We start from the raw sequence: 19,099 nt of genomic DNA on the forward strand, positions 1-19,099 counted from the left end.
CAGCCCGGGCCCAATCCTAACCCATTGCCTTTGCAAGGCCAACCGAGGCTCACCTGCTCAGGTAGAGTCCCTGGATGGGAATGGAGAATTCACCGAGCCTTCAGAGCCGGTCTTGTTGAGTCTGGAGGCCTGGACAGGTGGGTGGGTGTCCTTTTTGCCGGCCTCTCCTCCTCCTGATCGGGGCCAATAATCCTTTCCCAGGGAGGGCTCAGGCGTCTGGCCGGCATCACATGGGCCTCTCCGGCCGGCTTGACCTTTGGCGCCACAGCAGCTGCTTCCAGGGGTGAGAAGCCAGGCGGGGAATCACTAAATTTAAACCTTGCTTGCTCTCCTTGCAGGAAAAGAAACAACACCAGAGAATGAAGGCCATCTCAATGCTATGGCTTCCTGGGAGCTCTAGTTTGGTTCTCCCTTTGGCAAAGAAGGCTGAAGACCTTGAGAGACTACAACTCCCATGATTCAGCCTTTCTGAGTCCTGTATGCTCAGCCTACAACATAGGATAACACCAAACCCATAGCCAAGGGGGTATTTGAGGGGTTCAGACCAACCCCGAAATTTTTCAGTTTTAAAAAACCTGATATATTCATGAATTTTAATTGGTTAACCAAATCCCCGTTGCAAATATATGAGAAGCAAAAATTAAGAGTCCTCCCAGAACTACAAGCACTACGGTAAAGGTTTCCCCTGATGTTAAGTCCAGTTGTGTCTGACTCTGGGGGTTGTTGGAGCGCCAATGTTACCTTCCCACCGGAGCAGTACCTATTGATCTACTCACACTCTGGGGGTTGGTGCTCATCTCCATTTCTAAGCCGAAGAGCCGGCGTTGTCCGTAGACACCTCCAAGGTCATGTGACCACTGGCACGACTGCATGGAGCGCTGTTACCTTCCCGCCGGAGCAGTACCTATTGATCTACTTACACTCTGGGGGTTAGTGCACATCTCCATTTCTAAGCTGAAGAGCCGGCGTTGTCCATAGACAACCCCAGGTCATGTGGCCATGGGCACAACTGCATGGAGCGCCAATGTTACCTTCCCACCGGAGCAGTACCTATTGATCTACTTACACTCTAGGGGTTGGTGCTCATCTCCATTTCTAAGCCAAAGAGCTGGTGTTGTCCATAGACACCTCCTAGGTCATGTGGCCATGGGCACGACTGCATGGAGCGCCAATGTTACCTTCCCACCGGAGCAGTACCTATTGATCTACTCACATTTGCATGTTTTCGAACTGCTACGTTGGCAGAAGCTGGGGCTAACAGTGGGAGTTCACCTTGCTCCCCAGATTTGAATTGCTGACCTTTTGGTCAGCAAGTTCAGCAGCTTAGCGCGTTAACATGCTGCACCACCGGAGACCCCTGCCTTAGAAGTATGCCATAGAATTATAGTGCAGGATGGAGAAAATGCCTTGAGAGGGAATATGGTTCAGAATATGGGTCAATGAATGGGACACACCTGACTAGTGTATTTTTCCTTGCCTGGATTTCAATCTGTGAGGAGTTAATAACAACTGCCACCAATTTGTAAAGAGCTAATAACAACTGCCACCAATTTGTGAAGATACAACTACCAAAGACTCAGAGAGGAGATCTTTTACTTTTTTTTCTTTCTTCTTCTTATTCACTTTAGATGGTAGCGTAACTTCGTTTATAATATATACGACAAAGGCTTAGATGTTGGAAGAACAATAACAAGTTTATTCAGGCACAGAGCTTAGTAGTTACAATGTTGTTTCTCACTTGGAGGTATTTTTATTAACAGTTACAATACTAGAATGAGATGAGTCAAACTTTCTAAAGTGTCACTTCTTTTACTTAAAGTAGTTAGAACTTCTTTCTCTGTTACTTTTAAACCGTAGTCACCCTTGTGATATACGATCACAGATTCTCTGTTCCTTACCAGGACACAGACTACATTAAATAAGTCACCAAACTTATTTTAAACCAACTCAAAATGAGCAATTGAGTCTCCTTGATCCTCTCAACCTAGGATCAATCTTCCCTGTGCCTCATCAGAGCACAGACTGACTCTCTTTTTTAAACTCTGCACTTCTTCAACAAAACGGCAGTTGGCTCCGCCTACTTCTCCATGGCAACCAGCCTCTGAGTGCTGAGATGCAATAACTGTAATACTTACCCTTTTAAAATACAAGCACACAATTAAACATAACATCTGTAAACCAAAAATTCGTACTTCATTACACAATCCATGTCCAATGACATAATGTGTTATTGTGTCCAAAGAAATAAGTCCAGCAAAAGCGTTGCCCAGTATATACTCTTTGCCCATCTGCCCTGTTTGTTGGATTGCAGCACCCATGATCCCCCAGTTGCAACAGGGACTGCAATCCACAATAGAACCCTAGCCTTCCAAGCCGTGGCAATGGGCTAGCGAGCTTTGACCCGTGCAACTGACCAACTTGGGAAGGGCATTGGGGTGTTCTCAGCCAACCGGTCAGCGTCCATTTGGGCAGGACACTCTCTCCAGGCAGGATCATGTGCCGGTCAGAAGCAGGAGACACGCAAAGGCTTCGAGGGAAAGAATGTCCTTGGAGACGGCTCCGGTTTCAGCAGCTGGGCATCCATCCATGCCTCCTCCTGGGAAGACAGACAAGCCTTCTTTCCGACCTTCCAAGAAGAAAGACTCCTTGCTTTGGCTCCGTCCAACTTCCAATTGTCACATTAATGTCCCATGACCTGGGCTGCGTCTGCAATGCATACGTTTGACCCCAACTCCAGGATTCAAGTCCAGCCTTGAGTTTTTTCCCTTTGTACGATGTCCACTGACCTCTTGATATACATGGCAGGGGGTTGGATTGGATGGCCCTTGTAATCTTCTATGACTCTATATCCTTTCAGATCCCTATGTATGTACTTTAGTCGGCCACATTTCCCTGGCTTCTTGTGCAACTCTTCCTACCTTAATATTAATCCCATTGCCTGTATGCATACCATTGTGATCCCTAAATGACTAAAATGCACACTGGTTGCTGTGTGTGTTACGGACTGTGTGACCCTGTTCCAGCAGCATTCTCTCCTGGCGTTTCACCTGCATCTGTGGCTAATGGCATGTTCAGAGACTTCTGGGAATGGAGGACGAGAGTATAACAAAGCAATGCATGATGGAGCAGTATAAGCGAGGAGGGTGGGTTCAATACTGGCAAGCCTTGCTCCATCAGTATTTTGATGGGTCAACAACAACTCTACTGCATCTGGACAAGAAGGCGATTAGAGACAAAAATTTTGAGATGGATGCAGCTGACAATCTGCAGATTAGTAAACAGCAAGGTTTCTCTACCTGGTATCCCCAACTAAAGAGTGACTAATATTGTCAGCAATATTTTCAAGACCTAACGTCTGCAGTCCTGAGGAAAGCATTTACAGCCCTGCGCTTCCAAACAATGCCATCAAACTGGCTAGAGGGAAGATACAGAGGAATCCCCCATGTCCAACGACTTTGCATTTGTGGCACGGGGGGGAAAGAAGTTCTAACACACTATCTGCTACATTGCCCCTTGTATAATGATCCTAGGAAAAATCTCCTGGGAACACTCTTGGAAGAAAGGGCAGCATGGCAACAATCGGCTGTGATCTGCGACTTGCTAGCAGATTATTCCAAAAATATAACACTAAAGGTTGTCACATTTATTTATCTATTTATTTATTTCCAGAATTTATACCCCGCCCTTCTCACCCGGGGGGGACTCAGGGCGGCTTACAACAGTTGGCAACATTTAATGCCAAGAACATAATAATAAAACAAAAACAGTACATATAATCAATTAAAACTATAAAAATACATCATTAAAATACATTATAAAAATTAAAACATATGTAAATTAGATCCATTTGTCTAAAAACCTCATGCTTCAGCCTTCAATCGGACCATGTCGACGTTATCACATTTGCAATTGCAGCCCAAAAGATCAGAGCTAAGGTAGCAAAATCCATACTTGAGGTCAGAAATGGAAATGGCGATGGTTTGGGATGATACAAATCAGACACTCTCATTGTTATGTTGCTGCTATCATCATTTTAAAGAGCTAGTTTTAATTTTTGAATAAGTTTTAATGTTTTTATTGGAAAGTGTTTATAAAGGTTGTATACTACTGATGTCATGGCCTATGGCTAGTACAATAAACCATTCATTCATTCATTCAACTTCTGAAGATGCCATTAGGCACAGATGCAGGTGAATTGTCAGGAGATAATGTTACTGGAACATAGCCATACAGCCCAAAAAACTCACAGCAACCCAATGATTCCGGCTATGAAAGTATGGTATTTGACAACAGATCCAACTATCTTTCCCATCATCCTGGGTCCAGGTTCAACCTAAGCCAGGCTTCCTTTTCCATGGAGCGAGGCCTGCAAACCCTGTGAGTGTGAAGGCATGAACCCAGTGACCGAACGCAGGCCGCAATCACTGTGTTTGTTTGGTCAGTTGGGACCGTCCGAGGCAAAGGTCCGAGGGACAGACCTGGCTTTGTTTTCCTTTGGAGCAGGAGCTGCCTGGCCTGGATTCCTCTCCAAATGTCGCCATCAAAGAGCAAAGAAGCAGAGTGTACGGCCAAGGGTGCGTCTACATTGCAAAATGAATGCACTTTAGCACCACTTGAACTGCCACAGCTCCTTGTTATGGGAGTTGTAGTTTTGCAGGGTCTTTAGCCTTGCGCCCAAGTATTGGTGGCTCACTAAACTACAAAACTCAGGATTCTTGATTGCAAGAACCATTCAGCAAATAAAGAGTGGATTCTCCTTCGTTGGGTTTCAATAATAAGAATGCGGCATTCTTCTGGACATACAGTAGAGTCTCACTTATCCAAGCTAAACGGGCCGGCAGAAGCTTGGATAAGCGAATATCTTGGATAATAAGGAGGGATTAAGGAAAAGCCTATTAAACATCAAATTAGGTGATGATTTTACAAATGAAGCACCAAAACATCATGTTATACAACAAAATTGGCAGAAAAAGTAGTTCAATACGCAGTAATGTTATGTTGTAATTACTGTATTTATGAATTTAGCACCAAAATATCATGATATATTGAAAACATTGACTACAAAAATGGCTTGGATTATCCAGAAGCTTGGATAAGCGAGGCTTGGATAAGTGAGACTCTACTGTACTTTCTTTAAAGGCATTTAAATAGAGGCATTTAAATTTAAATAAATTTAAATTTAAATAGAGGCATTCAAATTTAAATAAATTTAGGAGCCCCGGTGGCGAAATGCGTTAAAGCGCTGAGCTGCTGAACTTGCAGACCGAAAGGTCCCAGGTTCAAATCCGGGGAGTGGAGTGAGCACCCGATGTTAGCTCCAGTTCCTGCCAACCTAGCAGTTCGAAAACATGCCAATGTGAGTAGATCAATAGGTACCGCTCCGGCGCTCCATGCAGTCATGCCAATGGCCACATGACTTTGGAGGAGTCTACGGACAACGCCGGCTCTTGGGCTTAGAAATGGAGATGAGCACCAACCCCCAGAGTCGGTCATGACTGGACTTAACGTCAGGTAAAACCTTTACCTTTTAAATAGAGGCTGAATGGCCATCTGTTGGGAGTGCTTTAGCAATGTATTCATCCATGGCAGCAGGGACTGGACTAGATGGCCTTTAGGGGTCCCTTCCATTGTCAGTGGAATATGGACTGTCTTGGAATCCAGTGGTTTCTCTTCCTTTGGAGGTCTTTAAGCAAAGGTTGGATGGGCATCTCTCAGGAGTGTTTTGGCATGGTTATTATATGTTTTTTGGGCTGTATGGTCATGTTTCAGAAGCATTCTCTCCTGATGTTTCGCCCACATCTATGGCAGGAATCCTCAGAGGTTGTGAGGTCTGTTGGAAACTGGGCAAGTGGAGTCTATCTATCTATCTATCTATCTATCTATCTATCTATCTATCTATCTGCTCTGGTCATGGTCCAGAGGCATTCTCTTCTGACATTTCGCCCCCATCTATGGCAGGCATCCTCAGAGGTTGTGAGGTCTGTTGGAAACTAGGCAAGTGGAGTCTATCTATCTATCTATCTATCTGCTCTGGTCATGGTCCAGAGGCATTCTCTCCTGACATTTCGCCCCCATCTATGGCAGGCATCCTCAGAGGTTGTGAGGTCTGTTGGAAACTAGGCAAGTGGAGTCTATCTATCTATCTATCTATCTGCTCTGGTCATGGTCCAGAGGCATTCTCTCCTGACATTTCGCCCCCATCTATGGCAGGCATCCTCAGAGGTTGTGAGGTCTGTTGGAAACTAGGCAAGTGGAGTCTATCTATCTATCTATCTATCTATCTGCTCTGGTCATGGTCCAGAGGCATTCTCTCCTGACATTTCGCCCCCATCTATGGCAGGCATCCTCAGAGGTTGTGAGGTCTGTTGGAAACTAGGCAAGTGGAGTCTATCTATCTATCTATCTATCTGCTCTGGTCATGGTCCAGAGGCATTCTCTCCTGACATTTCGCCCACATCTATGGCAGGCAGCCTCAGAGGTTGTGAGGTCTGTTGGAAACTAGGCAAGTGGAGTCTATCTATCTATCTATCTATCTATCTGCTCTGGTCATGGTCCAGAGGCATTCTCTCCTGACATTTCGCCCCCATCTATGGCAGGCATCCTCAGAGGTTGTGAGGTCTGTTGGAAACTAGGCAAGTGGAGTCTATCTATCTATCTATCTATCTATCTATCTATCTATCTATCTATCTATCTATCTGCTCTGGTCATGGTCCAGAGGCATTCTCTCCTGACATTTCGCCCACATCTATGGCAGGAATCCTCAGAGGTTGTGAGGTCTGTTGGAAACTAGGCAAGTGGAGTCTATCTATCTATCTATCTATCTATCTGCTCTGGTCATGGTCCAGAGGCATTCTCTCCTGACATTTCGCCCCCATCTATGGCAGGCATCCTCAGAGGTTGTGAGGTCTGTTGGAAACTAGGCAAGTGGAGTCTATCTATCTATCTATCTATCTGCTCTGGTCATGGTCCAGAGGCATTCTCTCCTGACATTTCGCCCACATCTATGGCAGGCAGCCTCAGAGGTTGTGAGGTCTGTTGGAAACTAGGCAAGTGGAGTCTATCTATCTATCTATCTATCTATCTGCTCTGGTCATGGTCCAGAGGCATTCTCTCCTGACATTTCGCCCCCATCTATGGCAGGCATCCTCAGAGGTAGTGAGGTCTGTTGGAAACTAGGCAAGTGGAGTCTATCTATCTATCTATCTATCTATCTATCTATCTATCTATCTATCTATCTATCTATCTATCTATCTGCTCTGGTCATGGTCCAGAGGCATTCTCTCCTGACATTTCGCCCACATCTATGGCAGGAATCCTCAGAGGTTGTGAGGTCTGTTGGAAACTAGGCAAGTGGAGTCTATCTATCTATCTATCTAGCTATCTAGCTATCTGCTCTGGTCATGGTCCAGAGGCATTCTCTCCTGACATTTCGCCCACATCTTTGGCAGGCAGCCTCAGAGGTTGTGAGGTCTGTTGGAAACTAGGCAAGTGGGGTTTATATATCTGTGGAAGTTCCTGGGTGGGGGGGGGGGGGGAGAGAACTCTTGTCTGTTGGAGGCCAGTGTGAATGTTTTAATTAGCATTAAATGGCCTTCGAGTCCCTCTGGGGAGATGGTGGCGGGGTACAAAAATAAAATTATTATTATTATTATTATTATTATTATTATTATTATTATTATTATTATTATTATTATTCCCAGCCTGGCTTGGGGGGAATCCTTTGTTCAGAGTCGTTAGCTGCCCCTGATTGAATCCTGTCTGGAATTCTTCTGTTTTCAGAGTGCAGCTCCTGATGATATTTACTGTTCTGATTTTGGAGTTTTTTAAATTCTGGTAGCCAGATTTTGGCATGCGTTCCTGCCTGGCGGAAGGGGGTTGGACTGGATGGCCTTTGGGGTCCCTTGTGCTTCCCAGCAGGCTTGGAGACTTGGCACGGCTGGAAACGGACTCAGCGGCTTCATTTGGAAGGACACTTTGTGCAAGCGTCTCCGGCCTTGGCACCGGCTGGCAGATTCCCCGCAAGCCAAGGACATCTTCCTCGCCTTTCGACAAGTGGAAGATGACACCGGAACACAAAACTCTCTCTACTACCGGGGTCTCAGTCTCTTTTTGGCCAAGAAAGGGACCGAGGAATCCTGTGCCTCTTGCAAAGCCTTCCTTAGGCTGAAGGCTCCTTACTGATGTCGCCCTGATCTGCACATGTGTGCATGGATCTCTAGGGTTGGAAGGTGCCCCTGAAGGTCATCTAGTCCAAACACTTTCTGGAAGACACCATCCAAGCCCTCCCAACTGAAGGTCATCCATGGTTGAAGTCCTCCACAGAATCCCAAGGCATCCTGCTCAATCCTAAAATAGATAAATACATAGATAGATAGATAGATAGATAGATAGATAGATAGATAGATAGATGGATGGATGGATGGATGGATGGATGGATGGATGGATGGATGGATGGATGGATGGATGGATTGGTGGATGGATGGATGGATGGATGGATGGATGGATGGATGGATGGATAGATAGATAGATAGATAGATAGATAGATAGATAGATAGATAGATAGATAGATAAGATAGGTAGGTAGGTAGGTAGGTAGGTAGGTCGGTGGGTGGGTGGGTGGGTGAGTGGATGGATGGATGGATGGATGGATAGATAGATAGATAGATAAGATAGGTAGGTAGGTAGGTAGGTAGGTAGGTAGGTAGGTAGGTCGGTGGGTGGGTGGGTGAGTGGATGGATGGATGGATGGATGGATAGATAGATAGATAGATAGATAAGATAGGTAGGTAGGTAGGTAGGTAGGTAGGTCGGTGGGTGGGTGGGTGGGTGAGTGGATGGATGGATGGATGGATGGATGGATGGATGGATAGATAGATAGATAGATAGATAGATAGATAGATAGATAGATAGATAGATAGATAGATAAGATAGGTAGGTAGGTAGGTAGGTAGGTAGGTCGGTCGGTGGGTGGGTGGATGGATGGATGGATGGATGGATGGATGGATGGATGGATGGATGGATGGATGGATGGATGGATGGATGGATTGGTGGATGGATGGATGGATGGATGGATGGATGGATGGATGGATTGGTGGATGGATGGATGGATGGATGGATGGATGGATGGATGGATGGATGGATTGGTGGATGGATGGATGGATGGATGGATGGATGGATTGGTGGATGGATGGATGGATGGATGGATAGATAGATAGATAGATAGATAGATAGATAGATAGATAGATAAGATAGGTAGGTAGGTCGGTGGGTGGGTGGGTGGGTGGGTGAGTGGATGGATGGATGGATGGATGGATGGATAGATAGATAGATAGATAGATAGATAGATAGATAGATAGATAGATAGATAGATAAGATAGGTAGGTAGGTAGGTAGGTAGGTAGGTAGGTCGGTGGGTGGGTGGATGGATGGATGGATGGATGGATGGATGGATGGATGGATGGATGGATTGGTGGATGGATGGATGGATGGATGGATGGATGGATGGATGGATGGATGGATGGATGGATTGGTGGATGGATGGATGGATGGATGGATGGATGGATGGATGGATGGATGGATTGGTGGATGGATGGATGGATGGATGGATGGATGGATGGATGGATGGATTGGTGGATGGATGGATGGATGGATGGATGGATGGATAGATAGATAGATAGATAGATAGATAGATAGATAGATAGATAGATAGATAAGATAGGTGGGTAGGTAGGTAGGTAGGTAGGTCGGTGGGTGGGTGGGTGGGTGGGTGGATGGATGGATGGATGGATTGGTGGATGGATGGATGGATAGATAGATAGATAGATAGATAGATAGATAGATAGATAGATAGATAGATAGATAGATTGATTGATTCATGGAGTTATTAGAGATCTCCAGAGGCCATCTAGTCCAACCCTAAGATTGATCAATAGAAAGATTATAGAAGGCCAACCCTGATAGATTGATGATGATGACGATGATAAACTTTATTTGTATCCTGCCCTATCTCCTTGTGGAGACTCAGGGCAGACAGACAGACTGATTGATTGATTCATGGAGTTATTAGAGATCTCCAGAGGCCATCCAGCCCAACCCTAAGATCGATCGATAGGTAAGAAAGATGATAGAAGTCCAACCCTGATAGATTGATGATGATGATGATGATAATAAACTTTATTTGTATCCTGCCCTATCTCCTTGTGGGGACTCAGAGCAAACAGACAGACAGACAGACTGATTGACTGATTCATGGAGTTATTAGAGGTCTCCAGAGGCCATCCAGCCCAACCCTAAGATCGATCGATAGATAAAAAAGATGATAGAAGTCCAACCCTGATAGATTGATGATGATGATGATGATAATGATAAACTTTATTTGTATCCTGCCCTATCTCCTTGTGGGGACTCAGAGCAAACAGACAGACAGACAGACTGATTGATTGATTCATGGAGTTATTAGAGGTCTCCAGAGGCCATCCAGCCCAACCCTAAGATCGATCGATAGATAAAAAAGATGATAGAAGTCCAACCCTGATAGATTGATGATGATGATGATGATAATGATAAACTTTGTTTGTATCCTGCCCTATCTCCTTGTGGAGACTCAGGGCAGACAGACAGACTGATTGATTGATTCATGGAGTTATTAGAGATCTCCAGAGGCCATCCAGCCCAACCCTAAGATCAATAGAAAGATTATAGAAGTCCAACCCTGATAGATTGATGATGATGATGATGATGACGACCAACCCTAAGATCGATTGATAAATAAGATAGAAAGATTATAGAAGCATAGTATTATGGCCAAGGCATCCAGTCGAATCCTAAGACAGAGTGATTGATTGACTGATTGATTCATGAAGTTAGAAGAGATCCCCAGAGGCCATCCGGTCCAACCCCAATAGATTGATGATGATGATGATGATGATGATGATGATAATAATAATAATAAACTTTATTTGTATCTTGCCCTATCTCCTTGTGGAGACTCAGCACAGATAGACAGAGACAGACAGATTGATTGATTGATTCATGGAATTATTAGAGATCCCCAGAGGCCATCCAGTCCAATCCTTATAGATTGATGATGATGATGATGATGATGATGATAATAATAAACTTTATTTGTATCCTGCCCTATCTTCTTGTGGAGACTCAGGGCAGATAGACAGATAGATAGACAGACTGATTGATTGATTCATGGAGTTATTAGAGATCCCCAGAGGCCATCCAGTCCAACCCTGATAGATTGATGATGATGATAATAATAATAATAATAATAATGATAATGATAATAATAATAATAATAATAATAATAATAATAATAATAATAATAATAAACTTTATATGTATCCTGCCCTATCTCCTTGTGGAGACTCAGGGCAGATAGACAGACAGTCAGATTGATTGATTGGTTGGTTGGTTGATTGATTCATGGAGTTATTAGAGATCCCCAGAGGCCATCCGGTCCAACCCTAAGAAAGATATAGAAATATAGTATTGTGAGGTTGGAAGAAATGCCAAGGTATCCAGTCGAACCCTAAGATTGATTGATTGATTCATGAAGTTAGAAGAGATTCCCAGATGCCATCCAGTCCAACCTTATGATTGATAGATAATAATAAACTTTATTTGTTATCCCGCTCTATCTCCCTGTGGGGACTCTGGGCAGAGATAAGATAGATAGATAGATAGATAGATAGATAGATAGATAGATAGATAGATAGATAGATAGAGATAGATTCATGGTTAGAAGAGATCCCCAGAGGCCATCCAGTCCAACCCTAAGATAGACAGACAGATAAGAATATAGAAGCATAGTATTATGGAGTTGGAAGAGACCCAAAGAGCATCCAGTCCAACCCCTTTCCACCAGGCAGGAGGGCACAATCCAAGCCCTCCTGACAGATGGCCACTTGGACTCTTTAAAACCATTCAAACATGGAGAGTCTACCATCATCCATTCCATCTTGAGTGTGTCCATGTTGAAAGTTTGTAAAATCCTAGAAGTGGGAAGGGGCTGCCAAAGACCATCCAGTCTGACCCCATTTTCCCTGCAGGAAGGTACAATCCAAGCCCTCCCAGCAGATGGCCATCCAGTCTCTGTTTAACAACTTCCAGAGGAGGAGACTCTACCAGACTCCCAGGCAGCGACAGATTCCTGTTGAACTACTCTGGCCGCAATGCGGATCAATAAAACCTGTGTAAATCTCGATGTTAAAATGCTCCCTTGTGTTTAGAACTAACCAAAGAACATTGTCTCGTGTGATGTATTGTGTTAGCGATTCACATTCCAGAAGTGTGCAGTGGAATTTGACTTTAGCCCTTTGGTGTTTGAACCTGAGATACTGTGTGATGCGGCGGCTAAAATGGCCAATGCGATTCGAGGCTGCATCGACAGGAGTCTACTGTCCAAATTGATAAACTTAATAGTACTTAAAAGATGGAAGGCAACCCACTTTTTCAACAGGCATCAAAGAACACTTCATTGTGTCTGTGGCAAATAGTAGAGTGGATGGGTATGGCCATGTTCCAGAAGCATTCTCTCCTGACGTTTCGCCCACATCTATGGCAGGCATCCTCAGAGGATGTGAGGTGTTGGAAACTAAGCAAGTGGGGTTTATATCTCCAGGGTGGGAGAAAGAAAGAACTCTTGTCTGTTTGAGGAAAGTGTGAATGTTGCAATTAATCACCTTGATTAGCACTGAATGGCCTTGCAGCTTCAAAGCCTAGCTGTCGGAGTTTCCATTGGCCTGGAGAGCCCAGTTGAGGAGGTGGGCTTCGACAACAAATTCCCCTTGTCGTTTCCCCGTTCCCAAAAGGATTCACATGAAGGCTTAAAGGGACCAGTCACTAGTTTATTGCTTTATCGATGTCGAGAAGGATAAAAACACAGTTAGAAAAAACACTTTGCAAATTTATTTTAAGAAAAAAAAGGTCTTGTAAGAAAAACAAAATAAAAAAGAGAGAAAGTAGAAAACTCGTGGTCTGCAAAAGCCACAGAGGAATGATGCAAAGAGGAGGAGAAAAGGACAGGAAAACATGACCGATGATCGATTCAAGGAGAAAAAAAGGGAGGCAGTAGGCAAAGTGGTGAAAAGGGGATTCTGGGAGCGGTAGTCCAAAAGGAGAAGTTTCACCAGCGTTGGTCCCACTTGGAGCTTGAATGCTACCCCTGAAGCGGCTGCCTCGTTCAAGAACAAACACAGTCTTAGGACTCTCCATCACAACATGCTCTGTCCCAACCCAATTGGTGAGGCCAATTTGAAGAGACCAATTCCATAATCAAGACGATGCCGCTTACCATCATCTTGGGTTGCTGTGAGTTTTCCGGGCTGTATGGCTATGTTCCAGAAGCATTCTTTCCTGACGTTTCACCCGCTTCTATGGGAGGCATCCTCAGAGGTGGTGAGATAGGCCGGAAACTAGACACGTTCAAGGTGGGAGAAATAACTTTTATCCATTGGAGGCAAGTCTGAATTTTTCAAATGGCCACCTTGATTAGCATTGAATAGCCTTTCAGCTTCAAGGTCTGGCTTGAAGATGGAAGGATCCCCCCCCCCAGGCAGTAAACAACCAGACTTCGAAGCTGAATCCAAACGGGGGATTCTCCCCAAGCAGTAAGCAGCCAGACCTCAAAGCTGAATCCCAACAAAGGATTCCCTCCAGGCAGTAAACATCCAGATCTCGAAACTGAATCCCAACAAAGGATTCTCCCCAGGCAGTAAGCAGCCAGATTCCAAAGTTGGATCCCAACAAAGGATTCCCCCCAGGCAGTAAGCAGCCAGACCTCAAAGCTGAATCCCAACAAAAGATTCCCCCCCAGGCAGTAAACAGCCAGATCTCGAAGCTGAATCCCAACAAAGGATTCTCCCCAGGCAGTAAACAGCCAGACCTCGAAGCTGGATCCCAACAAAAGATTCCCTCCAGGCAGTAAACGGCCAGATCTTGAAGCTGAATCCAAACAAAGGATTCCCCCCAGGCAGTAAACAGCCAGAACTCGAAGCTTGAATCCCAACAAAAGATTCCCCCCAGGTAGTAAACGGCCAGCCCTCGAAGTTGCCAGGCTATTCAATGCTAATCAAGGTGGCCAATTGAAACATTCACATTTTCCTCAAGGAGACACGAGTTCTTTCTTTCTCCCACTCTGGTCATCATTCCACAGGGATATAAACCCCACTTGCCTAGTTTCCTAGAGACCTCACAACCTCTGAGGATGCCTGCCATAGATGTGGGCGAAACGTCAGGAGAGAATGCTTCTGGAACGTGGCGAGACAGCCCGGAAAACTCACAGCCACATAGTGATTCTGACCATGACAACACATTGGACATCATCTTGATTCTGGAAACACTTGGAAGGACACAGATATTGTTATCCGCCCCAGAATTGAGAGAGTTGGGGAAAGTTGGCTTGTTGGACTACAGCTCCCAGAATCCTGTGCCATTGTAGAAATGGGGTGCAGCTCCCCCCTTACCTTCAATTCACCTGTGGGAAAGACACACAGACAGGAGAGAGACAGAGAGAGGGAGTGTATGGGGCGCACTGGGGGTCCACGCCTGCTGCCACTGCCCCCCCCACAAAGCCCACCTGCGAAGGCCCCACGGCCCCGTGCATCACGCCACGGCCCTGCCACGCTCGACCCGGCCGTGTTCCTTCTTCCCTGAGATTCTTCCGGAGCCGGGGCTCCCGCAGCCGTCACATCCTCACAACCACACACACAAGACACACATCAAGGAGTGGCCACGACAAGGCCACCGTTCCCAGAACACGCTGCAAAATTCTAGGGGGTAAAAAGGGCCAGCCACGTTTACTGCGCCGGTGGCGAAGGACACTGCGGGTGAACCGAATGGCCAGCCTGCCACCGACATGGCTGCCGACCCACCGGGCATCGCATCGTCCGGGGCCAGGCTTGCGGGGTCTCTCTGGGCGCTCACATGACCCTGCAGCAGCGCCTCTTCTCGGCCGGGGTCTCTTCCACCGGAGCCGTCAGCTTCAGGAGAGGGGGGTCCCCACTCGTGGGCGTGGAATACACCGAGTTGCTCTCCGACAACTGCGTCCCTTCGCCGGGACCCGGAGAGAAGTCCACTTCCGAGTGGTGCCGCTGGAGCTTGGCGGCCACCCGCTGGCGCTTGAGGTCGGCCAAGGTGTGCTGGGCCCTGTCCTTGCTGAGGTGCGGGGGGGCCGCGGAGCCCTCCTCCCGGGGGCCCAGGTGGTAGGTCAGGCTGCGGTCCATCCGCTTGGAGAACAAGTGCCGAGAGTGCGAGTGCGGGTGCGAGTGGGCCGTCCCGTTGCTCTCCGAGGGGGGGTCCGGGGAACAGGGCTCCGGGGGCGCCGCCTCCTCCTCCTCCTCCTCCTCCTCCTCCTCCACCTCTTCCTCCTGGAAAATAGAGAGAGAGAAGGGGGTAAAGGGGGACACAGGGCTGTCTGGGCCTCACCAGAGACAAGGACCACCCAGGCCCACCCAGGAAAGAAAAAAAGAAAGGAAGGGAGGGAGGGAGGGAGGGAGGGAGGAAGAGAGGATGAAATAAAGGAAGGAAGGAAGGAAGGAAGGAAGGGAGGGAGGGAGGGAGGGAGGAAGGAAGGAAGGAAGGAAGGAAGAAGGGAGGAAAAAAGAAAGAAAGAGAGGAAGGAAGGAAGGAAGAGAAGAAGAAATGAAGGGAGGGAGGGAGGGAGGGAGGGAGGGAGGGAGGGAGGGAGGGAGGGAGGGAGGAAGAGAGGATGAAATAAAGGAAGGAAGGAAGGAAGGAAGGGAGGGAGGGAGGGAGGGAGGAAGGAAGGAAGGAAGGAAGAAGGGAGGAAAAAAGAAAGAAAGAGAGGAAGGAAGGAAGGAAGGAAGAGAAGAAGAAATGAAGGGAGGGAGGGAGGGAGGGAGGGAGGAAGGAAAGGAAGAAATAAAGGAAGAAATAAAGGAAGGAAGGAAGGAAGGAAGGAAGGAAGGAAGGAAGGAAGGAAGGAAGGAAGGAAGGAAGGAGGAAAGAAAGAAAGAAAGAAAGAAAGGAAGGAAGGAAGGAAGGAAGGAAGGAAGGAAGGAAGGAAGGAAGGAAGGAAGGGAGGGAGGGAGGGAGGGAGGGGGGGAGGGAGGGAGGGGGAAGGAGGGAGGGAGGAAGGAAAGGAAGGAAGGAAGGAAGGAAGAGAGGAAGAAATAAAGGAAGGAAGGAAGAGAGGAAGGAAGGAAGAGAGGAAGGATGGATGGTGATAGACTCGTAGAATCAGAGCTGGAAGAGATCTCAAGGCATCCAGTCCAGCCCTAAGATAGACAGACAGACAGACAGACAGACAGACGCTAGATATCGAATGACAGAAGCATGGAGTCGCAAGAGACTATTGGAAATAACTACACCCAGTCTCTGGACACATATCCTTTTGGGAATAAATGGCAATCATAACCTTTTTGAAAAGGCTTAATTTCTTTGCCGATGATGCAATGATTATTACAAGTCAACCGTTAATTATGGTAAAAGATATTATTAAAAAACTGGAAGAATTTAAAAATATATCAGGACTATTCGTTAATATTAAAAAGTCAGAGATACTATGTCTTAATACCCCACCAAGGGAACAACTGGAGATTAGGAAAATATCAGGGTTAAGATTAGGATTAAAGAAGCTGAAATACTTAGGAGTATGGATATATAAAAACCCAAAGAGTATAGTCAAGGGGAATTATAAACAAAAATGGAAGGTAATAGAGAAACAGTTTAAGAATTGGGAAGGAAAAACATTAACAAGAGTGGACAGAATAAGGGCACTAAAAATGTTCATAATACCAAAATTGACATATTTATTTCAAACATTACCGAACACAGTAGATAGGAAGACACTAAAGACATGGGACAGGAGAATAAGAAAATGGGCAGTCGGAGGAAAAAGGCCCAGAATAAGGGACAAATGGTTAAATGCAAAAGAGGAAGAGGGAGGCTGGGGGATTCCAAGTTTAGAAGTCTATCACGATGCGTTTCAAATCCAAAGATTATTGGAAATACAGTATACTAAAAAAAAATGGGCAAATATGGAGAAGATAATAAATAATACTAAAGAAAAAGAAATAATATTTAGGGAATGGAGTAGGAGAGAAGAAGCAGAATTTAAGGAACCTTTTAAAGGAACAATAAAAGTGTGGAAAAAAAGAAAGAAGAAGCTAAGTCCAGGCAATGAGAATAAGATGGCAACTATATGGCAAATTAATTACAATAACAACGAAATTATAGGCAGAACATTGAGATCAATTGAAAGTAGAGGGAAAAGGTTAGTGGAGGATTTGTACACAATAGATGGAGACCCTGTAGAACAAAAAGAAATTCAGAATTGGATAGGATCAGGGAATTGGATTCAAAGCTGGGCTATAAGACAGGAAATTTTTAGATTGAGAGAAAAAATTAGAGAACAGGACAGTCCATTTGAGAAGGCGATTAGGAAATGTTTGAGAGAGGAAAAGAAGGTGGCAGGAGATCTGTATGAACAAATTATAACGGTAAAAGAAGAAATAGTAGAGGAAATTTTCCAAACATGGAGAATGGACATGGAAATTGAGAGGGAAGATATACAAAGGGAAATAAGTAATATAGCAAAAGAAAAGTACAATGTATTAAGGGAAGCAAGAAGGAAAATGTTACAAAAATGGTACAGAACTCCTGCACAACTTTCACGGTTTTTACCAGGGATGAAAGATAGGTGTTGGCACGGTTGTGAACAAAGAGGGGTGTTCAATCATATGATATGGGAGTGCGATCGGGTGCAAGAATACTGGAGAATGATTGAAGGAGAAATCAATAGAATGCTAAATCTACAAATAGTAATAGTTAATAGAAATGTACTACATGCAAGGATAACAGAAGTGAAGAATATACAAAAAGAAAAAATGATTGACAAATTAATAGCATGTGCACAAATTGTTTTAGTGAGCGGTTGGAAAGATAAAACAAAATGGACTCTGACGAATTGGTATAAGTATATAATTGATATGTTAAATGTAGAAATCACAAATTGCAAATGGAATAATATAGATAAAATTGAAAATATTGCAATAATCAAGGGGATGTGGGAACCAGTTAAGAACTATTTAGAGAATGTACTAAGATGTGGAGTGGAAAAATTAAGATTGAGATTGATATTTCAAATGTAACTTCTGTAGTTTGTTGTATAAAGTGTATGTACAAGGAGGGGAGGGTGGGAGGGTGGGAGTGGGATAAGATGACAAAACAACAATAAAAAAATTTAAAAAAAAATAATAACCTTTTTGAAAAGGTAAAAATGATGTCATATCCATTTGGCAAATGTCAATCGCCATGAACATCTGGAGACCACCTTTTGAAAACCACTCATCAGGAAAAGGCATGATCTTGTTAGAAGTCAACCTTTTGAACAAGTGATGTTTCAAGCATTCGTGTAATGGCACAAAGGTAACTCGGAGAGTTAGGGAGAAATAAAAGAGTTGATTTCACAAGGGCCAGTTATAGAGAGAGACAGGTTTGTTTTCTAAACTGAGAAGGGAAGGCCAACAATTTATTTCCTTTGAAAAAACATTTCTTAAAAAAAAAACAATGGGGGGGGAGAAAAAAGGGGGGGTTGACAGATAGATAGACAAATAGACAAGTAAACAGATAGATAGATAAGATACCCTGTTTCCCCAAAAATAAGACAACCCCAAAAAATAAGACCTAGTAGAGGCGTTGCTGAATTGCTAAATATAAGACCTCCCCCAAAAGTAAGACCTAGCAAAGGTTTTGTTTGGAAGCATGCCCAACAAACAGAACACCAGAGCATGCAGGATCGGTAAATGTACGTACCAGTTGTATATAGAAATAATGGGAGTAACAAGAAATTCTTGACAGGAGTCACAGTTTGTCTGGTTTAGTTATGTTGGTTTGTGATGGCAACTACTGTATAGTATAGAATAAATGTTCATTTATTTGTTCAACAATAAATGTGAATTCTTCTTCATGGAAAAATAAGACATCCCCTGAAAATAAGACCAAAATAAGACTTTGGGAGTAAAAAATAATATAAGACACTCTTATTTTCGGGGAAACATGGTAGATAGACAGACCGACCGAGAGATATAGAATCACAGAAGAAGTATGGAGTTGGAGGAGACCACGT

The 19,099-nt window shown here is 44.7% G+C and overlaps 2 protein-coding genes across 2 annotated transcripts in view; both read right to left on the reverse strand.

The window, feature by feature from the left end:
* LOC100560752 (alanine aminotransferase 1) overlaps positions 1-169 on the reverse strand; it is a 55,501-nt gene extending 55,332 nt beyond the window's left edge. The window contains exon 1 of the mRNA XM_062979874.1: positions 54-169. The gene's annotated coding sequence lies outside the window, so the exon portion shown is untranslated. The remainder of the gene's footprint in view (positions 1-53) is intronic.
* A 12,667-nt stretch (positions 170-12,836) lies between these two features.
* Positions 12,837-19,099, reverse strand: part of ppp1r16a (protein phosphatase 1 regulatory subunit 16A) — an 89,340-nt gene continuing 83,077 nt past the window's right edge. Inside the window, exon 12 of the mRNA XM_062979876.1 lies at positions 12,837-15,377. Coding sequence (XP_062835946.1) covers positions 14,931-15,377 — 447 coding nt within the window. The 3' untranslated portion in view covers positions 12,837-14,930. The remainder of the gene's footprint in view (positions 15,378-19,099) is intronic.

Source organism: Anolis carolinensis, chromosome 4 (genome assembly GCF_035594765.1).
Source record: "Anolis carolinensis isolate JA03-04 chromosome 4, rAnoCar3.1.pri, whole genome shotgun sequence".
NCBI lineage: Eukaryota > Metazoa > Chordata > Lepidosauria > Squamata > Dactyloidae > Anolis > Anolis carolinensis.